The 20964-nt window shown below is 55.4% G+C and overlaps 1 protein-coding gene across 3 annotated transcripts in view; it reads left to right on the forward strand.

The window, feature by feature from the left end:
* MID2 (midline 2) overlaps window positions 1-12506 on the forward strand; it is a 53382-nt gene extending 40876 nt beyond the window's left edge. For all 3 annotated transcript variants that reach the window (XM_033072323.1, XM_033072324.2, XM_033072325.2), the window contains exons 6-10: window positions 290-417; window positions 2013-2156; window positions 4827-4988; window positions 8210-8417; window positions 8543-12506. In XM_033072323.1, coding sequence (XP_032928214.1) covers window positions 290-417; window positions 2013-2156; window positions 4827-4988; window positions 8210-8417; window positions 8543-8945 — 1045 coding nt within the window. In that variant the 3' untranslated portion in view covers window positions 8946-12506. The remainder of the gene's footprint in view (window positions 1-289; window positions 418-2012; window positions 2157-4826; window positions 4989-8209; window positions 8418-8542) is intronic.
* Window positions 12507-20964: the final 8458 nt, after the last annotated feature.

Raw genomic sequence — 20964 nt, forward strand, 5'->3', positions numbered from 1 at the left:
AGTTGTGAAAATGCCAATCCAAGGGGAGTTCAGGGCCAGTCAAAGATGTGAACCCCAGGGATGGAGCCCCCCAGTCTCAGGGGGCTGTCCCCAGCCCAGGGCCCTCTCCTGGGTGGGGGCTGTGGTCTGTGGGTGCAGGTGGGAGCAGGGGTCTGTGGGTGCAGGTGGGAGCAGTGGTCTGTGGGTCCAGGCTGCTTTTCTGACAGCAGGTGAGGCACAATGAGGCCCCCATCCCTGGGCCTCCCTCGTGCACCCTGATCTGTTCTGATGGTTCCTTCTTTCCTTCCAGGGTCGCCATGGCAACTGCATCCTCTCAAGTCCTGATACCAGATATCAATTTTAATGATGCCTTTGAAAACTTTGCTTTAGATTTTTCCAGAGAGAAGAAGCTGCTGGAGGGGCTGGATTATCTGACAGGTGAGTGCTCAGGTGTCTCCCCTCAGCCCCCTGCCCTGTGCTCCACCAGGGGCTGGCACTTATTTTAGGGCTCAACCAGTAACAGGCACCAGGTCAGCTGTGGCAGAGCAGGGCCTGGGCTGTCCCCAGGACATGACATGTCGCCATCCTCCTGCTTTACCTTGCTGTTCCTGGAGGACCCATGGAAAAGTCCAGAAAGCTTAAAAATTCTGGTCTCCATGACCTGGTGGGGGAGGCTGATGCCCATGAGGATGCAAGAGGGATAAGGATTATGTAAGGATCCATAGGGATTACAGAGGAGGAATGATGTATTAACCAATTACAGTAATTTCACGAATACAAGCCGCACCGTTTTGACCAAAATTTTGCTCCCACACCAGAAATGCGGCTAATACTCAGGAGCGGCCAATATGTGAATAATTTTCTGACATTTTCAACCCCGGGAGTGCAAACTTTAAAGTCGAGCACCTGCCAGTAAAACCCGGCGTTTACGCGGTTGTTACAAATTGGTTACTCTGTTGCGCAGCGGGTGGAGCTGCTCGTGCAGGCAGCACCGGGGGTGGGGAAGGCGGGGCAGCTCCCTCCTGCTGGCCCCGCTGCACAGGGGAAGCAGGGGCTCTCTCCTGCTTGACCCTGCAGCCCGGGGGGCTCCCGTCCCCGTGTGCCGCCGCCACAGGAGTGGGGGGGCTCCATCCCCGCCTCCCACCGCCGCAGGTGCCGGCGGGCTCTGTGCCCCCCCGCCACTGAGCGGCAGCGCCGAGCTGGGCTGCCCAGCCCTGTTGGCAGCCCTGAGCCCTCATGGCCCGAGCCGAGCCAGTAAACCCCGCCATGCTGCGATTCTGTTACTATTTGGCAACTTTGTTTGCACGCGGGTCCTCCCTGCGAACGACAGAGCGGCTTATACTCAGGTGCGGCTTATTTATGGACAAAGAACAAAATGTTTGCCAACATCCGGCGATGCGGCTTATACTCAGTGCGGCTTGTATTCGTGAAATTACTGTTCCAAGGCACTCTGTGCTTTAGCATTTCCCTTTCCCTGCCCTTTTTCTGGGTCACTTGGTCCTGAATTATGAACCCTGCTGGGCAGGACCTCAGTGGCCCCTCGGTGCTGCCCTGATGCCACAGCACAGGCTGATCACTGCCCTAGGGGCTCTGGAGCAGCAGCAGCTGCTGGGCCAGCCTGTGCTGGAGCCCTGGCGGGGTGAGAGCTCCAGGGAGGCACGGACATCCTACTCACTCAAATCCGATTTGATCATCATGGCTCAGATCAGCTTCCAGTGAAAGATTAGCACAAGCGTGTCCAGATCAGTTGTGGGATGAAACACTTATTCCGCAAGCAGTGCAGGTGGATTTGGAAGTGGGTTCTCAGCCTGTTTCAGGGTGGGGGCATCACTGATGGAGCAGCAGTGAAAACCCTGTGCTCTGACCTCAGGATGTGGGAAACTCAATGACAGATGAAATGAGGGAGTTTTTAGTGCTGAGAGACTCTACTCCTGCCACAAGCGCATCACAGTGGTCATATGAGCAGAAAAGCTGTGGGTTTTTGAGGAAGGAAAGCCCCGATTGACCCAGGTGTGTTCTGTGCCCTCCCCCAGCACCCAACCCACCATCAGTGAGGGAGGAGCTGTGCACAGCCTCCCATGACACCATCACCGTGCACTGGATCTCCGAGGACGAGTTCAGCGTCAGCTCCTACGAGCTCCAGTACACCATCTTCACTGGCCAGGCCAACTTCATCAGTAAGTCTCACTCCTTCAGCAGGGAATTCCATATTGCCCAGACATCCTGAGGCTGCTCCATCCCTGGAAGTGTCCAAAGCAGCCTGGGACAGTGGGAGGTGTCCCTGCCCATGGCACTGGATCAGCTTTGAGGTCCCTTCCAACCCAAACCTTTCTGGGATTCTGTAAAGGAAAGGGTCTCAGGTTCAGTGGGTTTAAAGGCTGGGTGTTTGTGCAGGAAACAGCAGCAAAGGATGTGCCAAGGACTGGTGGATTGGAGCAGTGGAGCCCTCGCTGTGCTGGGGGCCATCCCTCAGGTTCTCTGGTCTGCACTTGGTGTCACCAGCCCCAACTTGGGGAAGCATAGGGAGTATTGGAGGCTCTGCTCATCTCCCAGCTACTGTACCTGGGATCACACCCAGAGCAACACTGGCTGCTCTGTGGGTGATAATCATGTGGCTTATAAACCCTCTGGAGCAGCCACATTTCCAGGTAATTTGTCATAAAAACTGCTGCCATACCTCCTTGTTTTCGTACACTGCCACAGATTTGTCTCACAGGGACGGGATTGATTTGAGGACTGAGGACAGAACCTCTGGTGCTCTGTGACTTGTGAGGAAGTTTTATTGCTGGTTTTCCTAGCAGCACTTGCTGCTGTGAGCAGTGCTGACCAGGTGCCTCAGAGTGGGGGTTTGTCAGTCTGCCTCAGCACTGTCAGTCTGTCTCAGAGCCATCAGTCTGTCATGCTGGCAGGACCTTGGCAGTGTCACAGCTCCGGAAGGCTGCTCAGTGCACTCTGAAATGTGCAGGAAGCTGGCAGAGAAAGTTCCCTGTGACTTTCTAAGCTGGATCTCACCTTCCCAACCCAGCCTTTGACCCTGTTTTGGAAGACAAGCTGATGCGTTTCCTTTGGAAGGAGGAGTGCAGAAAACTTCAGTTAAATCCCTGAGAAGAAAATGAATAACTTACTGTCCCTTGGAATAGCACAGTTTGGATGATGGGACTGGCAGAACTCGTGTGAGGAGACACTGGAACAGGAGCTTGGAGCCTGACCAGGAGAGGGAATACCTTTCCAAGGTGTGCAGTTGGCCTGTGGAACCCATCCCCTTCATGCTTCCATCAAAGTCAAGAGTTTGGCAAGAGCCGGACATTTTTATGGATGATGAGTGCTGCAATAAAAGGGGGTTTTTTTAAGCTTTGGCCAGGATGGCAGTGAGGAGTTTGGTCTTCAAGGCCAAGCTCCTTGAGGCTGTTTTGCTGAAGAAACCTACTTGGAAGGTCAAGTCCTTGTTGTCACCACTCAGCCACCTCGTTCTTCCTGCTGGAGCTTCCCCAGCTGGTCCCTCCTGCAGGGGTGACATGGCCAGGCTGGGCTGGGAGCTATGTGCTCCAGCCAGAGCAGCTCTGTGTGCAGGCTGCAATCAGGATCACATCTGTTTTATTTTCTACTTCACATCACACTGCTCTGTGCCCCTCAGCCATTCCTATGTGTGTCCCAAACCAAATTCAGGGTGACAGGGACTGCAACCTGCCGTTGTCCTGCAGCTGAGGCAGCCCTGAAGGTAAATGAACTGGAAGCTGTTGTGAAAGGGGTGTGGAGCATTCCCAGCTCCTACCCCCCAGCCCTGCACATGATGAACCCCACCTCCAGTCACCCCAAATTCACAATGCACTCCTCACCTCTCAGCAGATCTAGGAAGCCTCCAGCTACTCCTTCCTTATCCCTTTTGGCTCAAAGCCCTGCCCTGTGCTGTGATAGCTGCCCTGGTTTCTCTTGAGCCCCATAGCATCCTTGTCCCCAGTTCCAGCTCAGGTGCTCATGCCAGCTGCAGGTGATCCTCATCCCAGTTATGCAGGTGCCAGGAACAGCTTCAGTGGCACTGTGCAAGGCTTTTCCCCTTTCCTGTGCCACCCCACCTGAGGTGGCACACATTTCCACACATGCCAGGCCCTGTAGCTCAGACATTGCAAATCAATGCAGCATCCAGCTTGGCACCTCCGTGGTCTTGGATTCTTCATTCCTTCCCATTCCCAGAAAGAGTTCAGCCTCCTGAATGATTTCCAAGCATCTGGATCCCTTCACTGGGAGCTCATTTTCTTTGCATCCCTCTGCAGACCAGTCCTTTCAAGGGGCCAAGCATCAGCCTTCCTTAGCCATGGATTGTTATTTCCTACCCTGGAGCACTGAGGACTGGGCAGTAGCAAGATTCAGTTGCAAGCACATGGATTTGGGTGGAAATAATCCCTTTCTGCTGCTGGAATTGCAAACTGGGGCCCTGGAGCAGGAGGAGGCAGGCTGTGACAGTTGGGTGGTGGTGGAAGGATGGTGGGATGATGGTGGAAGGATAATGGGATGATGGTGGGATGATGGTGGCCTCTGCACCAACACCTCCCTCTGCCATCTGCTACGATGAAGGTGCTGCTGGCTGAATTTCCCTTTCTCTGCTCCCTTTCCCCATCCCAAGGTGCCAGCACTGCAGCCGTAGCCCTGCCTTGCCAACATTGCCTTTGTGTGATAATGGAGAAGATTCTGTGTTGCTGGGATTTATCACCTCTGGAAGTTTCCCTGCAGCCACTCTGCAGGCAGGGCTATAAATCCTTCCAAGGGACACATAGCCAAGAGCTCTGCACAGGGGCTTTGTGTTCTGTCCTTCCCTGGGGATCAATCTCTGCCCCTCTCCTGCTCTGCAGGTCTCTACAACTCCATGGACAGCTGGATGATCGTGCCCAACATCAAGCAGAACCACTACACGGTGCACGGGCTGCAGAGTGGCACCCGCTACATCTTCCTGGTGAAGGCCATCAACCAGGCCGGCAGCCGCAACAGCGAGCCCGCCCGCCTCAAAACCAACAGTAGGTGCCAGGGGAAGAGTGGCCTGGGAACTGGGGGGAGTGCTGGCAGGGGGATGGACACACCTGTGGTTAAATGGAGTGCTCATCGCCCCTGGGTCCTTCCCTGCCTCAGGGATGGGCTCCTGATCCCCCACGTGGTGCCAGGGGCTCCTGTCAGCCCCCATCCCTGGGGTCTCAAAGTCCATTCTTCTGTGCCTTTACATCCTTGGCTTTTTGGAGCTGATGCAAGGGGTCACAGGGCAGCTGGGTTCTTGTGTGTGGCTTAGCTTGCAGAGAGCTGTGATTTGGAGAGCGTTAAGGTTGGAAAGTGTCTCCATGGTGGTGAATGGGGCTTTGCAGCCACACACAAAGCAGAAGTTTTTCTTCCCAGTGCCCTGGGGATGCCAAGGAAGGTTAAATGTGTTTAGGAGAAGCTGAACTCTTGGAGCTGCCCTGGCACAGACAGAGTTCTGGGGTTTGTGGTTTGTGTTTGACACCTGGAGCAGCCCCACCTGAGACACTGCACAGGTTGTATGTGGTTGTGGGTTTGTGTGTGCTAAAGCCCCTTCCACAGGGGCTTGTTCCTCACTTCCCACTCATGTGGCACTGATGGGCACATCCTGTCTGCCACCATTTTGGTGTTCCTGTGCCAGCTGTGTTTGTGGAAGCTTCTGAATTTCTCAAAGGAGGATTTAGCCATATATATGGATATAATAGATATTGATTTATTTCCTTCTGTGGCCAGCCTCAGGGGGCAAGGGCTCCTTTGGGTGTCCAGTGGTGCTGCAGTCCCACTGCCCCCAGTGGCTTTTCCTCCTGCTGGTATTTGGGACCAGAGTTTCTCCTTTTCCAGAGGATATCACACCCACGCTTTCCCACTGCTGTAACCTTGGTGGGAGTGTAGCAGCTCAGCACAGAAAGGGCCATTAGCGCATTGCACAGCGTGTTCTGTTCCTGAAGGGAAGTCTAGAGAGATCTCTGCATCTCCAGGTCAGTGTCAGGACAGCAATTTCCACAGCACAGGAAATCATTGCTCAGTGCTGGCACTAAATCTGCATTCCTGACCAGAGCGGCTTGGCAGAACAGGTTTGGTTCAGTGACAGAGACACCATCCTCTGCTGAGGCTGGGCCTGAGCACGACTTATTTAGGAACAAGTGTCCAAAAGTTGCTGGAAGTGCTGGAATGCAGGGACAGGCCCAGCTCTGGCCATAAATTATGTGCAGGGGAATGGATTTTACAGCCCTTTCCTTGACCACTACATCCTGGCCCTATTTTCCCTCACAATTCTGGCTTTTCCTGATTTCTGCATCTCCTTGCAAGACCCCAGTGTGCTCCAGGATGGTTCCATGCACATCTCACGTGAGATGTCAGGAGTGGGTCTGCTGCCTGGGCAGGGCTGCCAGATCACTGTTACTGACTGAACCCTGCTAATGCAGGTGTTTTTAGGGAGCATGACGATCCCCTGCAGAACCTTCCCATAAGGGAATCTGTGAAAAGATCCACAGATTTGGATGGATTTATGGCTTTCCTTTGACTTGATGATGCTGCTGAGCCCCTGGCACTGTGCTGGGTGCAGGAGCCCTGTGAGGCCCAGGGGAGGTGGGTGGGTGTCTGGGGTCCTGCAGGGTGGGGTTGCAGCTCCAGCACCCACCTCCTCAGCCTGGCTCCATCCCTGCATTCCAGTGACCTTGACGATGTTCCTGGTGCTTCCTCCTTGCTCTCACACCCCCAGTGCCAGACAGGATTTCCTCTCTGCAGGGAGGGGAGGGCTGATCCAGCTGAGTGATGCCCAGGGCTGTGTCAGCTGGCGCTGCTTCCCCACAGCTCCTGAGCCTCCTGCAGGGATGAGCAGCTAAAAGCTATCAGGAATATCCCAGCAAGCTGAATTTGTGGGATAAAGGAAATCTGAGTGGCCAGCCCAGGAGATATACATGAATGAGGAGAGGAAATATTAATGAGGAGAGGAAATGTTAATGATGAGAACCCTCTGCTCTCTGTAGGGCAGGGCTGGGGGCTGGAGGGCAGTGACTGGGAGGCTCAGAGGCTGCTGGTGGTGGAGGAGCAAGGAGGGAGGGTTGCAGTCAGAGCCCCCCTTCCTCTTGCGGCAGCTCCTATGCTGGGGGATTGAGGTGGGGACCATCATGGCTTCTGTAAGTCTGTGTTTTTTCTCAGTGCTAGGGTGATATTTTGGGAAGGGGGTTGATGGTAGGAGGTGCATGGTGTGTTCTCTGGAATACCCTCCCAGCCCATTGCACACACTGCCTCAAGCAGCTCCAGCCCTGGCTCCAGGACATGCCAGCACAAACCAGCGACAAGGGCTGGGCTCCAGTTCTTCACACTGACCTTAGTAAGGGGTCACCTTCAGAAACAGAGCTGTGAGTGTCTCTCTCCTGATGGAGCCAAGTATTTTCATACCTCACTTCCTCATAGCTTGTCTCTTTGCATTACTGCCAGGAAAAAATACAGCAGAAAGATCGGAGCAGCCAGAAGAAGGAGGGGGCAGGTCACTCCCAATTTGCAGCTTTACTTTCAGGCTTCTCAATTCAATTATTCAGCAAATTGGGCTCTGAGGAAAATCAGCACGAGCTACCAGGTAACAGAGCACAGATGAGCTCTGCTCTGCAGCTGCCATTGTCGCTGATGTTCCGCTCTTTGCAGAAGTTCCCAACTGCCCTGGGGTTCTCCTTGTGTGTCTGTGTGCAGGGTTTCCTGGCTGTTCTGGGGTCCCTAGCCCAGGACCGCACTGCTGTGGTGGTGTCAGAGTTTCTCCTTGCTGGGTCTCTGTGTCTGTAGCCAAAATGGGAGCTTGCAGGAGAACACAGCCCCGAGCTGGATACCAAACAGTGAGGGTGAAGGTGTTGGCAGGACTTGGGGTGCTCTCTGCAGCTGTCATTTGCTTTGTCTTGAGGCAGGTGGATCCCCATCCTCCAGTGCCTGTGTGCACTTCACTGCATCTCAGGTGGAAACACAGCAGCAAAACCCACCTGAACTCAGTTTGGTTCTTTGGGGTTTTGTTTGCAAATCCAGGGATAGTCTGGGTACTTCCAGAGGGAAATCACTGACAGACAAGGAGGTTGGTTGGAGCTCTAGTACGTCACCCAGATCTGGTGTGGTTTTGAGGAGAACACCCCAGCAAACCACCATGAAATCTGCAGAGCTGAGAACGGGGGATGTGGAGAAGCCCCTTTCCTGCATTGTGGTCCAATAACCCAAATCCTAACCCTGTGTGTCCTCCCCACAGGCCAGCCATTCAAGCTGGACCCCAAGATGGCCCACAAGAAGCTGAAGATCTCCAATGATGGGCTGCAGATGGAGAAGGACGAGAGCTCCTTGAAGAAGAGCCACACGCCGGAGCGGTTCAGCGGCACTGGCTGCTATGGCGCGGCCGGCAACGTCTTCATCGACAGCGGCTGCCACTACTGGGAGGTGGTGCTGGGATCCTCCACCTGGTGAGGCACCCCTGGCAGGGCAGGCCCACCCTGTGCCCTCTCACACAGGGGGGCTCTGAAAGCTGCCCCAGCCAGCAGGGCTGGGCTCGCTGCTGTGCCAAGGCTGAGCTTCTCCTCTCCCGCAGGTACGCCATCGGCGTGGCCTACAAGTCAGCCCCCAAGAACGAGTGGATCGGCAAGAACTCCTCCTCGTGGGTCTTCTCCCGTTGCAACAACAACTTTGTGGTGCGGCACAACAACAAGGAGATGCTGGTGGAGGTGCACCCGCAGATGAAGCGCCTCGGTGTGCTCCTGGACTACGACAACAACGCGCTCTCCTTCTATGACCCGGCCAACTCCCTGCACCTGCACACCTTCGAGGTGTCCTTCATCCTGCCAGTGTGCCCCACCTTCACCATCTGGAACAAATCCCTGATGATCCTCTCGGGGCTGCCTGCCCCAGATTTCATCGATTACCCTGAGCAGCAGGAGTGTAACTGCCGGCCTCAGGAGTCCCCGTACGTGTCAGGGATGAAAGCCTGTCACTAGTGGCACTGGGCTGCCCCAGGGGTGACAGCCTGGCACTGGGCTGCCAGCCTGCCCCAGGGGTGACAGCATGGCACTGGGCTGCCAGCCTGCCCGTGCCCTGGGGTGCAGGTGGCCAGAGCTGCCCACTGGTAGCCATGCCAAGGAGCCACCGTGGCACCCGAGCAATCGAGCACTGCCCACACCCAGCTCCATCTCCTTAGTGGGAATGTGGAGAAACCTCGACCACAGCTAGAAATGAACTGCTGCTGGTGAGCTCCAGAGTGAGCAGGAGTGCCTGGAGCTGCTCTTACATGGTGGCTCCATCTCTCCCCAAGAAGATTGTCACCTGGATGGTTCTGCCTTCCCCTGGGGGCTAGATAGACCAGGGCGGGGTTCAGGGTGGCTGAGGTGCTGTGGTGGACAGGGAATGGCTGGTGTCTGCCATGAGGCACAGGTTGGGACAGGGGGGCTGGGCTCTGGAGCCCAGTGGGGACCCAGGGCACTGAGCAGCAATGAGCAGCACAGCCCAGGGCACTGAGCCCAGGGCACTGAGCCGCGCTTCCAGGGCACTGAGCAGCACTTCCAGGGAGGACTTGCCCTGTGGCTGAGGCTCGGTGCTTTCCCTGGTGGGGTGAATGAGGCTCGGAGCCCTGGTCTTGGTGGGCAGTGGTTGTGTGGTGGCTGGTGGTCCCGTGGTGTCTGTGGCAGTGAGAATGGCACTGAGGGTGTTTCCAGTGCGTGTCTGTGCTGCACATGGCAGGCTCCTGTTACATCTTCAGGGTTCTGCAGGGGAGAGCCATGGACCCTCAGCTCACCATCTCCTCCTTAACCAGGGAGGGCTGCATCCCTGAGGAGCCTGGGCCCTGGCACAGAGGTATGGTTCCTTCCTGATGTGGGGTCTGGCAAGCAGTGCCTGCTGGTCACAGGCCTCCACCATTCCTGTCTGGTGTCCCAGCAGCAAAATCTCATCTTCCTACTCTAAGCCTGCAGTAGAGTCCTGCTCAAAGACCACCTCTATGCTCTGTGACCCAAAATCTCAGTTTATGACCCCAAATCTTGACTTCTGGTTTGTTCTCCATCATGCCAGGGGATGGGACTGGGTGCATTTCGAAGATCCCTTCCAGCCCAAGCTGTTCCGTGACTCTGTGGTGGTGTGAGTGTGGAGCCATCCTGTTTGCTCTGTGGCCAAGGACTAAGCCTGTCCCAGAGCTCAGAGTCCTGGTTACGGGGAGCTCTTGGGTGTCACCAGTATTCCCAGTAACCACAAGCATCATCCCCTGGCCAAGCTCCAGTCTCCAGATTTGAAAAGCCAGGAAGAGCTGGGCTGGCACACAGCCCTGTTGTCACCAGTTGGGGGCCAGTGGGCATGTGAGTGGCTGTGACATTGTGGGGGCAAGGATTTCAGGCATTATGGTGGCCCAGGGCAGCTGGTGCTTGCTGCCAGGAGATGCAATCTTTTTGGACTTCAGCAGCTTTTGATCGTGTCTCTTCTAGGGTCCTTCTGGACATAAACACATCGTGGGGTGGGTGAGCAGCTGGCTCAGGATCAGGCACAGAGGGTGACATCAGGCTGGCACTGGTCGCTGGTGGGGTTCTGCAGGGATCCATCCTCAGCCCTGTGCCCTTGTACATCTTCATTAATAATCTGCATTGTTAATGACTGGAAGGAACACTGAGTCACTTTGCTGACAGCACTGAGCTGGGAGGAGCTGCCAACCTCAAGAGCGGAGGGACCTCTAGGGTGACCCAGACAAATCAGACAGATGGGGAATCACCAGTCATGAGGAGTTTAACAAGGGAAAGTGCTGGGTTCTGTGCCTGGGATGGGGCAGCCTTGATTGTGGGCATGGCGTGTGGAGCAGCTGTGGGAGGGCCTGCGGGTCCTGGTCCATCCAGGATCCAGGTGGAGCTGTCAGCCAGGAGGGAAATCCCTGCTCTGGGGGCATCAGGGAGGGCATTGTCATGCTGTGCTCTAGGCTCAAGCAGCCTCTCTTTGAACCCTGAGGGTAGTTCTACACACCTCAGTATAAAAAAGGCATGAAGCTATTGAAGAGTGAGCAAAGAAGGGCTCTGGGGGTGGAGAAGGGTCAGGAGGGGTCTTGTGAGGAGTGGCTGAGGTCACTTGGTTTGTTCAGCTGGAGAAGAAGAGAGGGGAGGCCCCTTTGTCATCTTCAGCTCCTGCCAGGGGGAGTGGAGGGGCAGGCACCCATCTCTTCATTCCTGGGACCAGTGACAGGACTGAGGAAAGGCAGGAGTCAGGGGAGGGTTAGGGTGATGTCAGGAAAAGGGTTTTCCCTCAGGGGTGCTGGGCACTGCCCAGGCTCTCCAGGGAATGGTCATGGCCCCAAGGCTGCCAGAGCCCAAGGGGCTTTGAACAAAGCTCCCAAACACAGGGTGGAATTGTTGGGATGTCTGTGCAGGGCCAGGAGCTGGACTGGGTGATCCTGATGGGCCGCTTCCAACTCAGCCTGTTCTGTGGTTCTAAAGCCCAGGCTCTGGGAGTGACAGGACATGTCCTCTGCCTTGGACAGGGCTCTGGGGGCTCAGCCCATGGGGCTGTGGCACAGACAGCTTGAACTCACCTGGAGCCAGCTCAGAATTCATCTGGTGACCCCTTCCAGTGACCTGGCCAGGGGATGATGCTGGTGAGCCTGGTGGGGGACAGCTTTGCCCAGGAGGAGAGGGTACAAAAGAGCCCAGCATGACAGCTCTCCATGTACCTGGGCTGTAGGTTTTGGGAAAGGGAGGTGGCAGCACCTCAGGGAAGAGGCTGCTGCTGCTGGTCCTGCCCAGCTGGAGGGGTTCCCTGTGATCCAGGAACGGATGCACCCTTCCCCATGGATGCACCCCTCCTCCTGCCCCCTCCTGAGTACAGGAGCAGCTGCTCCCAGCTCCCAGGTGCAGGAGCTCAGGGAGGGGCAGCAGGGCACTGCCATCCCCCAGCCTGGCACATGGCCCCATTTCCCTTGGGGGTTCCATTGCTCTCAGCTGGATGTGTTTCACGGGAAGGGCTCGTGGCGGAAGGGGCTGTGCCACCCTGCAGGGATGCCAGGAGAGATGCCAGGCCCTGCAGGTGGTGTTGGCCCTGGCAGTGCTGGGATGGGCTCAGGGAGCCCTTGGCATCCTCAGCTCACAGACCACAAGCCCTTAACGTGACGTTTGCACCTGATGAAATTGCACTAATTGTGAGACCCCCGGCCCCCACACGTCTCATACCTGGCCAGGCAGGGCTGGGGGAGCCCCACACCCCAAGCAGGGGCTGGGGACCCTTCCCAGCCACCCACATTGTCCTCTTGTGGTACTGAAAGCAGAGCCCATCCCATTGGCACCATGGTTTGGGGAGCAGCAGCCCCATCCTGGGACAGGAGGGGGCTCAGGGTGCTGCTGCTGCTCCTCTGCTCCTGCTGACACCAGAACAAGTTTGGGATGTGTGGACTCCTGGCTCTCCTCAGCCTCTCCTCCCACTGTAACATTCCTGCTTCTGGGGGGAGGGCTCTTCTTCCTGTTGGGTTTCTCCCTTTTTGTTGGTTTTTTTTGCAACTTCTTTGTTAATGTGTATATATATAAAATTATATATATATATAAAAATAATATAATATATATATGTTACTGGGTTTGTCTGTGTGTGGGGGAGGCTATAGGGCAGGGACAGCCCTGGGATCTTGTTGCTGGCCACTACAGTGTCCCCAAACCTGGCAGAGCATGTGGGCATGCATCCACAGGAGCAGAGGGGACTTGTGGGACCACCCTTGTGCTCAGCCCAGCCTGAAGCCTGTGGGTGCCCAGGCACAGGGGGTGCTAAAGCTCCATCCAAACCATCTGTACACAAAAATACTGAGCACCCTGCTGCCAGCCCCTGCATGATGTGCCACACTCCAGGACACTGCATGTGCCAGCCTCTCCCAGTGCTGGGTGGGCACAGGGATTCTGGACACCTCTGAGTGCCAGCCGTGTCCCCCCAGTGCCTTGGAGAGGGTGGGGATGGAGCTGAGTGTGTGACAGCCCCCCCTGCATAGGGACTGGCAGCCAGGGAGGGAATTGGGGTCCCTCCCAGCCCCACATCCCTGGGGTCCTCCGGGGCAGGGGGCATGCCCTGTGCTGGAACCACTGGGCTGGAACCCCTGGACAAGGGGCATTGGGGCAGCCTTATGTGGAGAACCCAAGCACAGAGACATGCAGAAGACAGAGCCCATTTCTGGAGCACAAGTGCCTGAAATATTTATTAAGTGGAAAACATACGATACGAACCAACACTGTGGAATTAAATATTTCCTGCTTTATGCCTTTGCTCCAGGCTTTTTCCTGTTAAAGATTAATCCCCAGCACCTGGAACCTGCCTGGAGGATGAGCTGCTGCTTCCACTGGGAACAAACCTGTGGTGTTTCACTGGCCAGGGCTCTGCCCTTGCTGTGGGTGGCAGTGGCACGTGATGGGCTGGGGCTGGTGTTCCTGGTTCTGCCACCAGGACCCCACTGCCCAGAGCCCCACAGCGAGGAGTGGGGAGCTGCAGTGCCCAGGGCTCACAGCCCCCAGTCCCAGACATTGTATTCCCTGCTCCAGACTGGAAGGGCAGCCCCAGACCCCCCAACCCTGTTCCCTTTTTCCACCCCATCACTGCTCCAGCCTGCTTTGCTGTGTGTCCTGGGACAAGCGTGTGGGATCTGGCACACTTGTGTGGGGATCTGCAGGTGCCTCCTGAGCTCTGGCCTCTGGTCAAACAGGTCCTGACACAGGTCCCAGAAGCCCGAGGTGCCCCAGCCCTGGGGAGCAGCCCCGGGGCAGGAGAGACCCAAGAGCTCTGGCACCAAACCTGCCCCAGGGAGCGCCCAGAGAGCAGCAAGGACACAATGGGAGCACAAACCGGTGCCAGGGGACACAGATCCTCTCCTTTCACCGTGGGAGAGGAGCTGCTCCCCAATCCATGGGATTGACACAACACAGAAACCTTTTCTTTTCTTTTAAACTGAAAAATTAAACCTTCCAAATGAGAAACATTCCCCAAATGGCCACAAATGGGCACTGGAACAGCAGAGCCTCATCTGGAGAATCACAGCCGCCCTATCCCTCCTCCCTCCACCCCACGGAGAGAGAGGAAGCTCCGGAGATTGCACCACTGTCTGTGGAAGGGCCGGTGTTAGGTAGGGAAATGAGTCCTGGAAGGGAGGAGTGTTCTCTTCGAGGCTTTCCATAGGTGTGCTTCCTTATCCCAGCCTGAAACCCATCAGAGGACAAAGCACAGTCCAGGGAAGGGCCGAAGGGATGAAAGCTCTGGGACAGCAGAGCTGGAGCTCATCCTGCTGGGGCTGCCAGGCTGGCTGGGCTCAGAGCCCGCTCGGTGCCAGCCCAAGGACAGGCGTGAGGGGCAAGGGCAGAGCAGATGGCAAAGGATCAGCCTGGACTGCATGGAGCCAGGGAGGAAATGTCACCTCCGTGTCCCCTGGCTGTGGCCAAAGCTCCATCCGCAGCATGGGACTGGTGCTGGTTCCTGCAGGCAGCACAGGGCACAGGCAGCTGCTGCAGCCCTGCCAGGGCTGGGGTGACCCAGGGATCGCTGGCGCAGCCTCTGGAGCCCAGGATTCATCTGGCACAGCCCCTGGAGCCCGGGATTCATCCCTGGTCACCTCTTTCCCAGCACAGCCAGTGCCAGCATGAGCGCAGGAAGGAGCTCTCCCCTTTCCCTTCCTGCTTTTATCTGGTGCCTTTCCCTGTCAGCCTGGGTTTCTAGGGAACAGCATCCCTCGTTGTGAAAACCAATTTAAAACCATCACTCACATGGCAGCTCAGCTCAGGGAAAGGGAAAGGCTGCTCTGAGTTGATGGAATGAGCTTTGCTGCTGCTTTCCAGGAATGCGCCTCAAACACAAGAGTTGCAGTGTCACAAATACCGAAAATCAATCCAGAAATGGATTCCTCAAGACAGCCAGGAGGGGAAAAAAAAAGCATGTGGCATGGACTTGGGAAGGCTAATGGCAGGTTTGGGGGGCTGAGGGGAAGGTTGGTGTTGGCTTCTTTTCATTTCTTCAGTAGTTCATGAAATAGAAAATTTAAGAAATGCCTCCCTTGAGAAAGCTGAAAAACCTGAGGACCCTGGAGCTGCCCCCTGCTCTGGGAGGCTGCAGAGGGAAGAGAGGGAAGAGAGGGAAGAGAGGGAAGAGAGGGAAGAGAGGGAAGAGAGGGAAGAGAGGGAAGAGAGGGAAGAGAGGGAAGAGAGGGAAGAGAGGGAAGAGAGGGAAGAGAGGGAAGAGAGGGAAGAGAGGGAAGAGAGGGAAGAGAGGGAAGAGAGGGAAGAGAGGGAAGAGAGGGAAGAGAGGGAAGAGAGGGAAGAGAGGGAAGAGCAGCAGCAATCCTTGCACTGGGGTGGGGTAATCCTCACTGGGAATACACACTACAGCTCTCCCATCCAGGAATGAAAATCCCTTTAACTGGTGATTTCACTCCAGGCTGGAAAAAACACCCCAATAGTTAAATAAATGAATGAAAATAGAATGACACCCTGAGCTGCTCATAGACTGTGCAGGGCAAATGAGCTTGAGTCTGAGCTGGCCTGAATTAATACTTCATGGAACTTGAGATTTTAAATCCTCATCTGAAGAATCAGCTCCTAAAACTGAATGTTCTTGATCATTAGACTGAGCCTCATGTAATATTCCTGGTCTGGCTATGGAGTGATGGACAACACCTGGAAGGAAACCAGGAGCCTTTACTGAAGAATTCTGGGGTTTAAGATGTGTGAAGGGAAGGGAGGGAAGGAGGTGGTGAGGACATCAGTGCTCGTGTCTCAGACTAAAAATGGCTGCAGGGGGAGCCTCCTGAGCTCCAGGAACCCATCCTGAGTTGCAGGAACTGTCCTGACCCACCTGGAGCAGGCAGCAGGAGACTCCAGCCCTTCATCAGCCCTTGCAGATCCCAGATGGCCCCTCTCCTGGGCACATCCCATCCAGGGTGAGCACATCCCACCCAGGCTCCCCACTGCATCCTCCCTGCTCTGGAGCCAGTCAGGAGAGCACAGGGACTGCTCGTGGAACTGGGTCCAGCTCTCCATGGCAACAGCAGGAACTGGGTCAGTGCAGGATGCGAGAGCCAAGCACTCCCAGGAGTTTGAGAAGTAAACACCAGCCAGGAAATGAGGCTGGGGGGGCAGGGGGATTCTGAGACATCCAGAGCTGCAGCAGACTCCCATCAGCCCTCAGAGAGCAGGGGGTGCCAACCCTGCCCGGGGAAGGGGCACAGGGGGGGCTCCCATGGGTCCTTCTGCTCCCCGAGGCACACACAGCCCTCCACAGCTACCCTGAGCCTCAAAAATCCCCTCAGCCTCAGCCCCCCGCCCCATTTCCCACTGCTTTGAGCCAGGTGCCTTCTCCCCACATGGGCCTTGCTCTCCTGCCCTGACTTGGGTTTGTCCCTGTTTATTCACACAGGAGCAAGCTGGCATCCAGCACTGGGACTCTGTGCAGAGCTGGCTGTGTGAAAATGCTCCTTGCAGCTCCTGGCTGACAGGAGCTGTCTGGGCTGGCTGCCTTTGCTCAGGATGCTGGGGTGGAGCCTGGATCTGTGCTTGGCCTTGGCAGAAACTCCATCCTCATAATCATCCTCATCATCATCATCCTCCTCCCCCTGCCCAGGCTCAGGTGTCTCTGCCCCACAGCCTGGCAGGAATTCCCTGGGTGATGGGGCCGGTGCTGAGCTGCCAGGGCAGCCACATGGGAGATGCTTGGAGGTGGCTGCAGGGCAGACTGGGATGAACTGGGTGGAACTGGGCAATTTTTAAGGTCCCTTCCAACCCAACCCATTCCATAATTCAAGGAAGCAAAACACCAGAACAATGAGAGAATTACCTGCAGTTTGCTCAAGGTCCATCAGAGCCATGAATTTGGTTACTGATGATGATGAGCAGCCATCACCACCTTCAGCTGCTTTGATGGTTTAATGGATACCTGGGACCCAAGCTTCCATGTACCAAAACACATGTCCATCATTTGGCAGACCTTTGCCCTTCATTTGCCATTAAAATCCCTCTGTTCCGTTCCCAGTGTCACCCTGAGTGGTGTCTTCATTTGTAAAACGGGTTTTTCATCCTGCTCCACCTGAAAATGAATTAAACACTCTCTTAACATCCACACAGCACCTGGAGGATGGAGAGAAGTGCTGCTGATGACAAAATTACAGTGTTATTTTATTTCACTCCCTGCACAAATGCTCAGCAGCATCCTCTGAGCCCACTGAGCATCCTCGTGCCACAATGGAGCCTGAGCCCTGTCCCCTGCACAGCCACACTGCCTCAGGCAGCCTCAGGCACCTCCCAGCCCCGTGCCCACCACAGAGCCCGAGGTGGCCAGCATGGAATGGCCTCAGCCCCTGGGATGGCCTGGGAAGGTGGGCATGGGGGGAAGTGGCCAGGTGGGGATGGTCCCTCTGCTCCCTGCCAGCCTGGAGCAGTTTGGGGCTGGTTAAAGGGATAGCCATTCACCTCTGATGGCACAGCCACCTCAGATGTCACCCACAAAACACCTGCGTTCCCAAGGTGGGATTTCCCCTGGATCAGTCAGGGTGATGCAAACCAATCCTAACGTGCCTAGTTCCATGGGAGCTGGGATCTGCCCCTGTGCCACCTGCACAACCCTTCCTGTGTGCCTGTGTCTGTATCTGCTCCTGGATTTAACCTACATTCCCCTCAGCCCTCTTAGAATCAGGGAATCTCCTGAGCTGGAAGGAAGCCATCAGGACCAAGTCCAGCCCATGTCCCTGCACAGACACCCCCAAATCCCACCCTGGGCAGCCCTGGAGCAGTGTCTGAACGCTCCTGGAGCTCTGTGGGGCCGCGCCCGTTCCCTGGGGAGCCTGGCCACCCTCTGGGGGCAGAACCTTTCCCTGATGTCCATTCCAACCCTCCTGACACAGCTGGAACCATTTCCTCAGCTGGGAGGGATCCACTCCTGGCCCTCCTCTGCAGGAATCCTCTGCTCCAGGCCAGTGCTGCCCCAGCAGAGCCCCAGAGCTGCCCAATTATCCACGGACCCGAGCGACCGGAAACGAGGGTAGTGGAGGAATTTGTAATTAAATTGCCATTAGATGGGTAACAGATTGTCTGGCAGCTGACAGTGAGTGAAAACGCTCCATTCTGTCATGTTTTATCAGCATGAAAACCACTTGCAAGTGCTCTAATTACATTCCTAATTGCCAATGTGATTAGGGACCTGCAGCTGTTCATTAAGCGTGTGTCACCCTCAGCCAGCAATCTGGAAGAGAGAATATTTAATTAATTGAATAGCACATTGGATGAGGAGATGGCCGGACCTGGAGCCTGAGCTGAGCTGGTGGCAGCAGCTCCTCCTCCCAGCCCCGGGCTCGATGTCTCACAGCCTCTGTGGGGAACCCAATCATCATAAAAACTCAGCTTTCTGTCCCCATCATTCCCACAGGAGCTCTCCTGCCCCCATGTCCAGCCAGATCTTTATCTTCTCAGCAGGTCATGCTTCTCATGGGGGGACAGTGTGATCCACGTGGCTGCTGCTGCAGTGGCCAGGGCTCAGCCCAGACAGGGACAGGGGCCCCTTTCCTGATACTCCCTCCCTGCTGGCCGCTCTTGTCAGCCCTCCCTTGTCCCTAGCCTTCTCTTTGTCTGCTCTTTTTCCTTTCTCAAAGACACCACAGCTCACGTGGGGCTTCCCCTTGGCACAGAGCAGCTGTGGCTGCCCCTGGATCCCTGCAAGTGTCCAGGACCAGGTTGGACATTGGAGCTTGGAGCAGCCTGGGACAGTGGAAGTTGTTCCTGTCCCTGTTCACGGTTGGAACTGGATTTTTTTTAAGGTCCCTTCCAACTCAAACCATTCCATGATTCCATTTGCTCTGGTTCAACTTGCGGCTGCCCCTGCTTGCCTGAGCAGCCGCAGAGAGAGGGGAAAACATGAGTGCATCCAGATCAGCTCATTTCTCCAAATTTAACAGACTCTGGTGCCTTAAAATATTCCTGGTCACAACAGGGAGAGTCTTAGGAGGCTTCACCTTAATCCCTGTTTAATTTCCACTTAAGAAAATGTCACTGCAGATATTTAATAAGAATTAATTCTGGGCTTTGCACAGTTACTTTCAATTAAATAGCCCCAAGTGTTCCATGACTCTTCAAACAGCCACTAAAGCTATCCTGCAGTCCCTCCTGCTGAGGGATGATGTGGGGCTGCAGCTCAGGCTGGCTCAGTCCTGCCAGGGATCCATTGAGGTCATGCCAGGGTCCCTCTCAGCCTGGGCATCATTTCATCCCAAACACTCCAGCTTTCTCTGAAGGGTGGGGCTGCCTGTAGCCACAGACAGGCTGTGAAATCTCTCATGTGAGGGAGGGCAGAGCCTACTGCTGGGTCAAGGTGCTGGCACGAGGAGGGACACCCAGGGAATGTCTCAGCCCCCCTGCACCCCCTCTGGGCTCCCCACAAATGTGCAAACCTGTCTCTGGCCCTGCTGCCCCAGCCCTAGGAAACTGCTTTTATAAAAAATGGGCAGTAAATAAATAAATAAATAGAGAATCCACAGTAGAGCCAATTATTCCTCCTTTCATCTTCTTGCATGATTTATTTTTCCTCCTGCCTAAGTGCAGTGCTTTGCACTTGTTATTATTGAATTTTCTATCATTGATTTTGGGCTATTTTTTCAGCATGTGGAGATTATCCTGAATTCCAGGCCCGCTTCTCCCCCTGCAAGGCTGCAGCACACAGGAACATGGAATCATTTTGATGGAAAAAAGTCCTGTGAGACATCAGTCCCAACAGTGCCAAGTCCAGCACTGTCCATGTCCCACATCCACAGGATCCATCCCCAGGCGGTGATGGATCACTGACCACTCCCCTCTGCAGGGAAATGACCCCGTTTCACTTTCAGACACTTTTGGGGTGCAAATGCTGGCAGCAATGCTGCTCTCTGCCCAGACTGTTCCATTCAGCAGCTGCAGCCCCAAATCCCAGAAAAGGGTCCCCATCAGCTGCCTCCCATCCCCCCCAGAGGTGCCCATGGAAATCACCCCAGAGCAATGGACCAGGCTGTGAATCGATCACCCCAGAGGGATGGACCAGGCTGTGAATTGATCACCCCAGAGCAATGGACCAGGCTGGGAATTGATCACCCCAGAGAAGGACCAGGCTGTGAATTGATCACATTAGGGATGGACCAGGCTGTGAATTGATCACATTAGGGATGGACCAGGCTGTGAATTGATCACCCCAGAGGGATGGACCAGGCTGGGAATTGATCACCCCAGAGAAGGACCAGGCTGTGAATTGATCACCCCAGAGGGATGGACCAGGCTGTGAATTGATCACATTAGGGATGGACCAGGCTGTGAATTGATCACCCCAGAGCAATGGACCAGGTTGTGAATTGATCACCCCAGAGGGATGGACCAGGCTGTGAATTGATCACATTAGGGATGGACCAGGCTGTGAATTGATCACCCCAGAGCAATGGACCAGGCTGTGAATTGACCACCCCAGAGGGATGGACCAGGCTGTGAATTGATCACCCCAGAGATGGACCAGGCTGTGAATTGATCACCCCAGAGGGATGGACCAGGCTGTGAATTGATCACCCCAGAGCAATGGACCAGGCAGGCTGGAGCCTTGGACTCTGCTCAGCCCCATCCTCCCCAGGGCTGGGTCCCAATTAGAGCGGAGTGCTGCCAGCTCCTGTCTGCCCACACACACAATGACTGCTCCTGTTCGCCTTAGAGCGCCCGAGAGACACTGGGCAACAATTACTGCCTCTAATTAATGGCCAGATTAAAACAGGGCTCAGTTCTACCCGATAATTTGAAAATGAGAGACTCCATAACCATCCGCAGCACATGAGAGCATCATCCTCATAAAGACCTTTAAATTAAGATCTTTGAGCTGCTGTTACGCAGAGGCCATGAATTACTGTCTGTGTTTAAAGCAGACACATTATTTATTGAACCCGGGGAATTAAGCCTTTCCAGTCTGCTGGAGACCTCGAGCAGATGTGATTCAAAGCCCAGTGCTGGCAGCCCTGGCCACGGCACTGCCAGGCTGATTCACAGC

This window comes from Catharus ustulatus, chromosome 14, assembly GCF_009819885.2.
Source record: "Catharus ustulatus isolate bCatUst1 chromosome 14, bCatUst1.pri.v2, whole genome shotgun sequence".
Classification (NCBI taxonomy): domain Eukaryota; kingdom Metazoa; phylum Chordata; class Aves; order Passeriformes; family Turdidae; genus Catharus; species Catharus ustulatus.